The 12,804-nt window shown below is 32.0% G+C and overlaps 1 protein-coding gene across 19 annotated transcripts in view; it reads left to right on the top strand.

Moving 5' to 3' along the window:
- PPIP5K2 (diphosphoinositol pentakisphosphate kinase 2) overlaps positions 1 to 12,804 on the top strand; it is a 58,721-nt gene that overhangs the window by 33,175 nt on the left and 12,742 nt on the right. For 6 of the 19 annotated variants that reach the window (XM_036225391.1, XM_036225395.1, XM_036225393.1 and 3 more), the window contains 7 exons: positions 534 to 648; positions 5,740 to 5,847; positions 5,936 to 6,052; positions 8,556 to 8,720; positions 10,026 to 10,142; positions 10,832 to 11,005; positions 12,327 to 12,399. In XM_036225391.1, coding sequence (XP_036081284.1) covers positions 534 to 648; positions 5,740 to 5,847; positions 5,936 to 6,052; positions 8,556 to 8,720; positions 10,026 to 10,142; positions 10,832 to 11,005; positions 12,327 to 12,399 — 869 coding nt within the window. The remainder of the gene's footprint in view (positions 1 to 533; positions 649 to 5,739; positions 5,848 to 5,935; positions 6,053 to 8,555; positions 8,721 to 10,025; positions 10,143 to 10,831; positions 11,006 to 12,326; positions 12,400 to 12,804) is intronic. The other 13 variants (XM_036225397.1, XM_016141441.2, XM_016141446.2 and 10 more) reach the window with 3 other exon arrangements.

Genomic DNA, 12,804 nt, shown 5'->3' with positions numbered 1-12,804 from the left:
GCATCTATTTCATGTACTTCAAATCTGAATTACTTTTTAATGTTTCTATGAAGAAATCAGGAGTGTGTCACTTTGCACACTCGATATAAGGATTACCTAGGTATTCCTAATAGTTAACTTCCAACCACAATTCTTTTTGACTCCAAATTGAGGAAGAGTTCAGGTGGGGAAGGGAATATTTGTCATTTACATTATTCAGTATTTACCCCATTTGTCAGCATAAACGTCTGTGATCTTTAAGATTATGACCTCTGTCATTGTTAATAGAGGAGTTACAATGATCTATATTGACCATGAACTTGACTAATGTCAACTCTTGTTTGACTGCTCTCAGAAGCCCAGTAAGTTTGTTATCTTCATGTTAAAGGAGTATCTACTAAGATAATCCCTCAATTGTATGTAGTTGGAAGAATGTTAGATTTACTTATTATGGTCTTTTTTAGTAAGATTAAATTCCACTTTACAAAATTATTTTAGTACTTAAGTTTTGACTACATAGTTATTTTTTTAACACTGTCTGCTTCTAACTTTAGGTATTCCAGGGGTGTTCTGTCACCTGAACGTCATGTCCGCACCAGATTGTATTTCACCAGTGAAAGTCATGTACATTCTTTATTATCTATTCTTCGCTATGGTGCCTTATGCAATGTAAGTAGAATAAGTTATTCCAACCTACTTGAATATATTTCTTTGAATTTGTAATTAAGTCATTAACACCTATTTTTACTGTGCAGTTTTAATAATTCATCATTTACTGTCATTTGTCAAGGGTCTGCTATAACAAGCACTGTGGTAGATGTTGGGAATAAAGACTTGTTCTCTTCCCTTAGAGAAAAACCATTTAAGCAAACAATAATATAAAATATTTTAAGTGATGTTATAGGTTGACGGCAGTGAAATAAAGAGAAGCTGATGAATTTGAGTTATTCAAGGATTATAATTGACAAGACATAGTGTTTGCAGATGAATTTCAGTTATTTAGAGGTTTGAATTGATAAGACTTAGTTGGACATTGTGCCTCTCATCTACTGTTATGTAGTGAATAATACCAAAGCTTACTGGCTTAAAACAACTAAAATCATTTTATTTCTATTCCCCACAGTTCAAAGGGTTGACAGTGACCACTTAGGCAGTTTCACTTTGGGTCTCATAAAGTTGCAGTCAGACGGGGCTTTTTTCTCATCTCTGATGCTAGCTGCTGGCGGTCAGCTAAGATTTTGGCTGGGGTTTGACCAGAATACTACATCTGGCCTTTTCATGTTACCTGTTTCCTTAAAACATGGCAGCTAAGTTAGGAAGAGTGAACTTCCTAAGAGAACAAGATAAAAGTGCAAAGCTGCTTTTTAATTACAGCATCGTTTGTTCTCTGGAGAGACCGGGAATGAGAAACAGTTATATTTTTTAACCAGTCAAGTGTTGGCTTCTTTATAATTAAGTTTCCCTGTAGCTTATCTTTCTTTCTCATAGTTTATCATAAGCAGTGAGAAGAATCTTGGTGGCATTTTTTTCTGTATTTTTTTCTGGAAATCTCAATAGCTAGTTCATTGAGTTTATTAGATACACTTTTTATTTTCCACTGTCTGCAGGCTGCAGTTTTACTACACTTTATGCTACCTACATAGAAAGGGTTCTTTTTCCTATAGCTTTCACACTTGATCTTAGCCAAAGGGCTGGGAAGCGATCCTACAGCTTCCAATAACATTTGCTTACCTTTTTATAAATCCCTCACTAACAACCTCCTCAATACCATTTAGGCTTTACTATCACTCTCCCTGAGGCTCTACTAGTGCATACAGGTAGGTATTAAAGGTATGAAAGAAAAGAGAGTCAAGAAAGAGCCCCATATTTCCAATTTAGGTAACTTGGTAGGTGATCCTACCATTCACTCAGATGAGTAACACTTGAGGGGAAGGGGGAAGGTCAGGTGTTAGAAGGAAAGTAATGAGTAATGAGTTTAGTTTTAGACAGTTTGAGTTTGAGAGACTAGTAGGCCAGTCAAGTGAACATGCCCAGTAGTATGTTCATATGTGAGTATAGAAATTGAGTTTAATGGTATAGAGTTAGGAAGCCAACATATTAATGACAGCTGATGTCGTGGCTGTTGTTAAGATTCCCAGGGAGTTTTTGTTGCAAAGATAAAGGAAAATGACATTTTAGGGATTGGCAGTGGAAGTGATTCTTTACTAAAAAGACATAAATTTTAATATACCCTTTCTCAGCACTCAAACCATAGGTTACCTACAAAACAATGTCACTTCTATTATATATCAAAAATACCTTTTCAGCCATCTCTAGCAAAATATAAGAATCTTCCTTTAATTTGGTATGTATATATTGGTGTATACACATATGCACATATACTAAAAAAGTGTTCCTTAAAAGAAAACTCAATTTTGTTTTATGTACTTTTTAAATAAAAGGTTGTGAAATGTACAATGAAAATTTGGTATATGTCTCTATAGATTCTTAATCTGTGTCATTACTGGGCCTTGGTAAATAGTTCTTATCAAAGTTACCCTAAGACTATTTCAGGGCTCTGTTCCTGTCAGGTTTTTCCAATTCCTGTGTTCTTTCCTCTTGTTTTGGTTCCTTCCTTGTCCTATTAACGAACACTTAGCAAAATGACATCCCTTGCAACATATGTAGATCAGTGGAGTTTTAATATTAGTAATAGTGAGTGAAAAAAATGACCCTTAGTTAGCAAGGTGAGAGCTTATATGATGGAATTGTTTTTTGAGGAAGGATATAACTATTATGTGATCCCCTTTTGACCCTATTGCACTTATTTAGAAGATGGAAAGAGCATGAAGGATATAGGGACGAATAGAATGCCTGTGGCTGGAACATGAGTGATTGATAAATGACAAGAGATGAGATTGGAGAGCCAGTGCATTAAGGATCATAAGGGGATTGGGAAGCCATTGAAAGGTTTTAAGCAGGGAAGTAAATGTATTTGGTTGCTGTGTGGGCAATAGATAGATGGGAGTAAATATGAGGAAACCAGTTAAGAAACTATGACAATGATTTAAAGAAAGATGGTATAGTTTGGACTAGAGTGGTAGCAGAACTAGACCTTACTAAGTAGACATTGCTTTCAGCTGCATTTCTAAAAACAAAAGTAGAGCAACTCCATTCTTTTAGAAATCTTTGCTTCCAGGATACAAAAAAAGTTGCATGTATTTACTAAAGTAAAAATTAAAGTTTATACTAAAATGATGTCCTGTTTTCTAATTTTTAAAAAATAATTTATTTGAACTATAATTCATTATCCCAACTAATATTCTCCTTATAAGACCCGGTAACTAATACACTTAAAAACTTAATCAGTTTCTTCCCAGTTGAAAGTTTGGATTTTTCATTGTGGACTGGGTAAAATCTCTCTCTCCATCATAGAATTTTTAAAAAGATATGTTAAAGAAATAAGATTATAAGCAAGATTTCAGGAAATATATTTAATGAGCCTTAGTCTTAAAAAAATATATATTTTTATGGATTCTTGCATGCTAATTGTGTTCAGGAGGATGATGCTAAATATTATTTGTTTCTGTTCATTAAAACAGGACTAGCAATATCTATAACTACAACACTGAATTAGATATTAAAAGTGTTCTTATTAATAATGTATCACAAAATTCAATAGATCTTTTCTCCTACTGAAAATTTTTAGTATTAAACCCATCACTTATAGTAATCTACATCTAGTAAAACTTAGTAATGCTATGCTAAATTGTTTTTCCTTATCAGTTTTTAAAAAAGTACATATACATCTTTGCACATATCCCCTCCCCAAACACAGACAACATACAAACACACACAGATGCAATTTTTGCTCTGAAGTGTTGCTTAGGTTGGAAGTAGCTGCTCTGGTGGCTTGGCATTAAAGGTGTAAATAGCCATTTGTTGAAATGAAGCCAGGACTACAGGTAATTACACAAATTACATGATGTTGGTTTAACTTTACTCTTCCAAAAACTTCAAAAGCGAATTCTTCCTCAGGAATATATAATGTCTAAATTTAAAAAGGAAATATATGCTGAATTTTATTTTAAATAAGTACTCAGCATATGGCCTTATAAATTCGGGCTTTTGTGTATCAAATTTTACTTTTTTAAAAGGAGGCACATTGTATAATAAGGTACAAAATATTGTATACTCTTACTGTAGAAAAAAATTATTGGATGCTTTTATATATTTGTAATGTTTATTACATAGATAAAGGAATATTATCTATGACGTACATAAGGTCTAAGTAGACCCTGTTGACTATTGACTATAGACTGAGTAGTTTTATCTTTTCAGATAGACTTTTCTACTTTGAATCTTGCAGTACATGTTCTGAAACTGTATGATTACATGTTCAAAGACTAGTGATTCTTATTTTTTTTTTATTAAATATTATTGGGATGACATTGAGTCGCAAAATTAAATAAATGTCAAGTGTATCATTCAACGGAATGTTGTATATATATTGCATTATGTATTTACCACCCAGAGTTAGATTTCCTTCTATCACCAAATACTTGACCCCTATTACCCCATCTACCCCCTTTCCCTCTGGTAACCACTAATCCCCTATCCCTGTCTGTGAGTCTATTTGTTTGTTGCTTTCAGTTCTATACCACATATGAGTGATGTCATGTGGTTTTCAACTTTTTCTGTCTGACCAAGTTCACTTAGTGCTGGAGTGATCAGTACCTGAAAGAGGGGGGGGTGAAGCCTAAGGAAAAAAAAGGAAGACAGGAAAGCGCTTTGGGAGGGCATACAGTCACTGCTGCAGCCTCAGTTTTTGGATACAATAGCAAAGCACAAAGTACATACCATCGGAAATGCTGACATTCGCATTTGCATAAGTTCTTGAACATCCTTCTTTTCTAGGCTGTAAAACATTCCATTACCTTAAAAGGGTTTCTTTATGATGCAAGTCTCCCCACCAGGGTCAGTAATGTTTAAGTTAACATCTTGCTTCCTTGAACCATTGTTAAGCAGTCTCAGCAGCTGCTTCATGGCTATCAGCTACATGACTTCTTCAGTGTCTCATAATGGCTCCCATTATGTCTCAAAATGGCTCCCGACAACTTAGCATGATTATCTCAAGGTCCATCCATGTTGTCGCAAAGGGCAGTATTTCATCTTTTCTTATGGCTGAGTAATATTCCATTGTATATATGTACCACATATTTTTATAAAGACCAGTGATTCTTTAAATGAAGGTGGTAGATATGATAGTAGTAATAGAATCTACATATGCCTCCTCTTGTTGATTGTTTTAAAATATCCACTAGTGTAATGAGGGATATTTACTGATAGGCATGTATTACATACATGAACTATATGATGGTTGGAGCAATAGCACTACTCTTATAGAATTCTATTTATGAAGCATGATACTAATTATACTAGGCACTTTGGAACTTGAAGTTAATTGCTCCTTACCCTCAGAATTCAATCGTGAGTGTTGTATTTTGAAAGATTCTTTATTTTTACTTTCTGTAAGCTATTTTTTTAAGTTACCACAAGAGTTTTTAATACTACTGGTAAGAGATCTTTAAAATAATTTACTTAAGCTTAAATCATTTATTGAGATACAAATGTAGTAGAGTTATTTTGAAAGATTTATGCACATAAGTACTCACCTCACTTTGTGGTATCACTCAGAATTAAGCAAACTACCATAATGAAAATAAAATGACTTATAAGTAATGCAATAAGAGAAATTGCTTTCCATATATTTTTGTTTAGGAATCAAAAGATGAACAGTGGAAACGAGCTATGGATTATTTAAATGTTGTCAATGAACTCAACTACATGACGCAGATCGTTATCATGCTTTATGAGGATCCTAACAAGGTAACAGTTCTTAATCTGCAGGTGTTACCAGAGGTAAATAAATAACGTGAAGTTTCTCATTTTTAAGATGTTCTATAATATTTTTTAGGATCTCTCTTCAGAGGAACGCTTTCATGTTGAATTACACTTTAGTCCAGGAGCCAAAGGATGTGAAGAAGATAAAAATTTACCATCTGGCTATGGATATAGACCGGCTTCAAGAGAGGTAATGAAGATGAAACTCTCAGTGCTTGGTTACCATAGCTTTAACTTTTCATGAGGTTTCTTTTAAGAATTGTCTATTATGTACTATAATTCTTATCTCAGCTACTAAGTAGCAAGATGGTTTACATTTTTTTAAGAATAATTTAGGTGGACAGCATTTTTAGGCATATTAGATTTTTATCTTTAGATTATTTTGGACTTTTAAGAGTAATATTTAGCATGGATTTAAAAAAAAACAATTGTTATAGTTTTGGTTTGGTGATTGTTTTATTTGAAGGTTAATCCATGCTAACCACTGTGCTGATAAGCACTTGGCATGGATTAATTGCATTTAAATCTTTACAATAACCTTACAAAGTTAAATATATACTCAGTTTATAACTTTTTTATTAAATTATAATACATATTGATAAAAGTATGTAAATCATGTGTATACCTTAATGATGATGTATTATAAAATGAATACAATTGTAAAACAGCCAGCCACGTCATAAACAGAATAGTGGAATAGAAGAGAATAGTTGTGCCTGCTCCCTATCACAACCTTCCTGTCTTCTCAAAGGTACCATCTATCATAGATTAATTTTGCCTAATTTTGAACTATATATAAATGAAATCACAAAACGTATGCTTTTTAGGGGTGGGGAGTGGGTTTGGCTTTTTTCTTTCATTATGTTTGTGAGATTCATCCATTCTATTCTTCATTATTGTTGCCATGTAGGATTCCATTAAATAAATATAGTGGAATGTGTTAATCCATTCCATTTTGATGATCATGTAATTTGTTTCCAGTTCACCTTATAAGGTGAATGTTTTTATGAACATTCTTTTACAGGTCTTTTGGTGAACGTGTGTACACATTTCTTTTGTACATACATCTAAAAGTAAATTGCTGAGTCATGGGGTATGCATATATTCAACTGTAGAAGACACAGTCAAATAGTTTTTCTGATTGTTTTCTAAAGACACTGCACTATCCTCATCAGCACTTGGTATGATCAATGTAATGTAGCTATTTTGATGGACATGTAGTGATATCTCCTTGTAGTTTAAATTTACATTACACTCATGACTAGTAAAGATTGGCACCTTTTCATATATTTATTAGCCATTTGGATATGCTTTTTGGTGAATGCTACTGGCTAGGACCTCTGTAGTATTGAATAGAAGTGTTGATACTAAGCATTCATGTTCATCATTAAACTAAAGTGAAGAGCAATGTTTCAGAGAGAACTTTTTGTGATTTTGATTGAGATTTACATAAACTCTGCAGATCAATTTTGAGAGAAATAACACTTTTATAGTATTAGATTTTCTAGTTCAAAGACTTGGTATACCCCTGAATTTACTTAGCTATTCTTTATAACTTTTTGATAAAATTCATTTTTATGTGTTGTACCTTCTTTGTCAGATTAATTTCTAAGCTCTTTGTATTTTTTATGCTATCATAAATGGTTATGTAAATTTCATTTTCTGTTGTTATTGTCATATTAAATTTTAACTCATTTTTGTATAAAGATTTTATAACTAGTAACTTTACTGCATGCTGTTTGATTCATTCTATTTATCCATAGAGTCATTTGGACTTTCCACATGATTATGTCTCTGAATGATGACAAATGTCCAGTAAAATGTTGAATAGATAGAGATACTCTTGTCTTTCAATGATTTGTTATTAACTGTGTTGATTGTTTCAGATTTTTAGATATCCCTTATACAATTAAAGAAGTTCCTCCTTAGTTTCTATGCCACTTAGTTTGATGAGGGTTTTTATGTATTTCTGGTTGGCTTCATTTGTCTAATGTTATGTTTGTGAGATTCATTGATGTAATTGTATTTAGTTTTAGTTAGTCCATTCTTATTACTTTAAAATATGTATATAACTGTATGACTATTCCCCAAGTGACTCATTCTATTATAGGTTGATATTTGGTATAAATTTTTTAAGTTTTCTGTCTCCTATACTATACTATGAGATTCTTGCAATCTGGGAATTTATCTTAGTCATCTGTGTCTTGGCACGAGGTATTCACTCAGTAAATATTTAATGACTCATCAAATGATTGTTATTTATGTATGTAATCATATTTGTTGGAAATATTTAGAATAAAATTTAAATTTTCAAAATTTATAAACTCAGATGCTCGGGTTGATGACATTTCTTTGTAACAAAACTGATCTCTACTCTTTTTCACTGTATTCATTCAGGCAGTTGATGGAATTTTATTAGGCAATTGGTTTTATATTGCTTTTTATTGTCATTTTATTGTTCATTTTCTCCATAGAGTATACAGATTTCTTAAAGTCAGGGACTCTTGTCATCTGTCTCATGATCTCCAGAATACTTCTAGGCTGTTGTAAGAATTTAATTAATATTAATTCACTTGAATAAACAAACTTGTATATGTACTTCGATTGACTATTTCCAATTGGTGGTTCATTTTGTTCAGTGCAAGAGATTATTGTTTTATCTGAATTTTACATGTTGTAATCTTTGCCCACAGAATGAAGGCAGGCGATATTTTAAAACTGATGATGACGAACCACATACTTCTAAAAAAGATGAGATTGATCGAGGTGTGCTGTTGTTCAAATCTATGGTATCAGAGCCAATTCATATACACAGGAAGTCTCCACTCCCAAGATCTAGGAAGATGGCTGCAAACGAAGTAAGTGCATGTGTCAGAGCATGTTTTCTGTAAAGTATACTAACTGTATTTTAATAAAACAGAAAAGAAAATACAGCTTTAATTATGGAGGAGGAGATAATTTTTTAATAAAGGATCAGGAATAATTTTTGGTTAAAAGAGGAATTGCCTGAGATGCTTCAGCAACAACTGATTCCAATGACACTGTAGATTAAGATATAAAATTTTAAATTGTTAGCCTGATTACAAAAATCAGTGTAGGAATTTGAAAATTTAATGATATAGTTGAAAAATTTACATTTGTATCAAGATCTACAATTAAATAACTAAAGCTAATTCTTATGCTTAGGAGTAGAATACCTTTAAATAGCTGCTAAGGTAACATTTAAAAGGAAAGTTGAACAGTTGGAATGAAGCTTGTTAAGTAAATCTTTAACATCTGTATATGTTTTTATGCTTTAAATACCTTTATTTGGGGTTATCTATAGACTCTGTAGGATGATTCAGCAAGTAGTGATTGAAGTCAGTGCTTATAAATGTTTTCTAAATGCTCGAGTATAAAGTATAAAAATGAATATAAAGTATAAAAGTATAAAGCAAGAATTTAAGACAGAACCATCAACTTCTAAGTTAGACAATATTTTTCGTTGCTGATTAAATATACCAGGCCTTAAGTGTGTAACATCTCGTAGTTAGTTGGTAAGAATATAAACAACAACAAAAAAGAATTATGCTCACTTCTATAGCCCCAAGTTATATAAACATAAGTGCTTTATAATTCTTAAATTTCAAATATATGTGTCTCAATTTGACAATTATGTATGGAAAAAAGCATTTATCAATAAAATAGATTGTTGTAATTTTATAATGTATACTAGTTAGGGTTCCTGCAAATGTGATATTTTAAGTTAATCATAAAAGAGGATGATTAACAATTGTAGAATTTGAGTTATTTGTTCTATTATAGCTTAATCTAAAAATATGAAATCTGAGGTTATGTTTAAGGATCTTTAATTTCAGAAAATAACCTAAACTGCCATTTGTGTGAGGGCAGTGATTTTGATGTTGTTGAACAAAGCAATCTGCAATTCATCAGATTGTTCAGAATTTCACCATTAAATCTTCTGCATTCCCAAAAGCCTGTAACACTGATAGAGCCATCATTTTGCAACTCTTCTGTATTTGTATAATCTTCAGCAAAATCACTGTCCTATGTTAACTCTTAAAACACAGAACACATTTATACACCTTTTTTCTCATAAATACTTAAATAGTTACCCTTAAGAGATTATTTTCTATGCCATGCTAAACTTTTACTTCCATAAGGTAAATTATTCAAGTAAAACCTTGAAGACTATTTCCAGCGTCTACCATCTCCATGGATATCAGAAGTTTGTACTTCCAAAAGACATGCAGAGAAAAAGACTATTCTCTTCATTTTGTGCAAGTAGATTTTACTCTGTCCTCACTGTCTGAAACCTGAACATGCAAACATGTAAATTCAGAATGTTTGCTGCATGTTTTGCCTACTGAACTCTGTAAATAATCTTTGGAGGGTATAAATAAATAGATAGCTCGAAAGTGTAAACAAGTGCAATTTGAATACATCTTATAGTTAATTCTTTTTTTAGTGTCTGGCAGACATTTTCTTTTCTACATTATATACATTGAAATCTCTTTAACCCTTTGCATGGTTCTTTTCTGCTTTGGGTCCAAAACTTTACAAAATAGCACAAAATTTCTTGAATATCTAAAATTAAGCGGAATACTTTCAAATTGCTAAAATAAAATTGCTAAGATAAAAAATTGTTAAAATCTCTCCAGTTTTAAGAGGGAAGGGATAACTAACTATTAAGCAGTAGAAATATACCTTGTATATTTAAGATAATAAAATAATTCTCATAATGGTTATCACATGCAATTAGGTTTATGTCATTCTTATCAGTTTCACAAATATTGAAATATTTGGCTCCCAAATTACTGTTTAATAGTTTTTTTAAAAAATTGATAAACGAATGAGAACAAACTGTATTTTTTTTTCTTTCTGATCATTGGCTCTGTTGTATCTAACTTTGCATGCTCTGCTTTTTTTTTTTTTTTTTTTTTTGCCCTCCCCCCTTTCTCACTTCCAGGAAGAGAGCCCCCTGAGTGTGTCTAGCCCAGAGGGTACTGGTACCTGGCTGCATTATACCAGTGGTGTGGGTACTGGGCGTCGAAGACGCAGATCAGGGGAACAAATCACTTCTTCCCCTGTCTCCCCCAAATCATTGGCTTTCACATCCAGTATTTTTGGCTCATGGCAACAGGTTTTTAAACTTTACTTCATTAAACATTTTTCCTCCCCTCATTCAGAGCAACAAACAACTGTCTTTGAGGACATCTAATCCCTTATATTTTACATCAGAGTAAATCCTTCTGTTTTTTAATTTTGAGTTCATTTAAAAATGCTTGTGATATCTGATAATATTTGAAGGAAGGAAACCACTTACATTTGCATGTGTTTATCATTTTTACTGGGAGGGTTTAAAATTAATAAATTTTATACTCCTGGTACTTTTTAGTTTGTTAGTAAAATTCTTTAAAAAGGAAAGAAATCTTCCTTTGACTTAGTTGTCCTTTACAACATTGAGAAACAAAATTACATGATTTGATAGTAAGAAAATAACTTTTTCCCCCATAATTGAAAAATTAGATTCCATTTGGAATTTGCTAAGAATGTGTACTTTTTTTTAAATATCAAAATTTAAATGGCCCTGTGTTAATTAGCAGGATGCATCTAATACTAATCATTCTCTCCCTCTTATTCCATTATCTGGCAGTATCTAATTTAAGGGATACATACAATATGTGTGTTTTTTTTTTTTTCAGTTGTATATTTTTATGCTCTCTTTAAAATAAGAGGGGGCAATGTCTATGTGCCCATCAACAATATGGGTCAAATAAAATGACTTCAAAAAGACTTTCTGTGATGACATTTGGAAACTTAAAATATATAGCTTTGGGGGGATTTGTTTTTTGTTTGTTTGGTTTTTTGGTTTTTTTTTTTTTTTTTTTTTTTTTGGTTTTTTTTTTTACAATGAAAGGTCTGCTGTTACACGTGACTTTTCCAAGAATTTCAGCAATTTCCTTTTGGAAATATAATGCTTTTGATTATGGGAAAAGGGATTATGGTATCCATTAAGGCTGTGAATTTTTAAAGGTTACTCTGATAAAGCCCATGCATGGATAAGTAATTGTATGGTGACCTCAACAGTCTCTGTCTGTCTTTTCTTTTGTTTGTGATTGTTTTTTCCCCCCTTCAAATACAGGAGCTGTTTAAGAGTGGGCATTTGGCTTCTTTAAGAGAAAGTGAAATATCAATCTATTGTTTCTTTTCATCTGTCTTGCTTCATACATGGTATTTCATTCTGAATGCCTGCTTCGCACCACTTCATTGCAAGGACCTCATATGAAATGGACTCCCTTCAGAAGGGGATCTTGCATGATCTTTCATGTTTTATGTATTTCTACTAATATTTATCATACAGCTTATTAACCTTTGTCTGTCTGGAACAGGCTACAAATGAAGTATGGACTTCTAAATTTATTTTACTGTTTTACCTCATTTGTACTGCTTTCCATGTGTAGGTTGTATCTGAAAATACTAATTACCTGCGAACACCAAGAACTCTTGTGGAACAGAAGCAGAACCCTACTGTAGGTATGTGGTCTAAAAACTTATATTCCAAACCTTCTTAAACTCACTATTTTCACACACGTAAAACCCTTCAGTGGTGAAAGCATGACCAAATGCTATGCTTTAATTTTTGTTTAACATATACTAATTCAGAAATGCTGAGTTGTACAACTCAAAATATATAATAGAATGAACAAGAAATAGCCTTTAATTTTGTTTTGTTTGGAACCCTTTTGAACACCCACAACATAAATTACTTAGTCCAATCGTTAGTGCTAGTTTTTAATCTTGTAATCTATAAGTTAAAATCCCAACATGTTTCAATTGAGGAAAGTTTATTTTTCCCAGTTAATAAAGATGAAAATATGCTATTTCATACAAATAAGAACCTTCCACTTTTCTTATTAAAAAAATTTTAATGTTTATTAA

This window comes from Rousettus aegyptiacus, unplaced genomic scaffold (assembly GCF_014176215.1).
Source record: "Rousettus aegyptiacus isolate mRouAeg1 unplaced genomic scaffold, mRouAeg1.p scaffold_m13_p_8, whole genome shotgun sequence".
NCBI classification, from domain to species: Eukaryota; Metazoa; Chordata; class Mammalia; order Chiroptera; family Pteropodidae; genus Rousettus; species Rousettus aegyptiacus.
The sequence above is the reverse complement of the archived record's forward strand: the minus strand, read 5'-3'. Positions and strand labels throughout refer to the sequence as shown.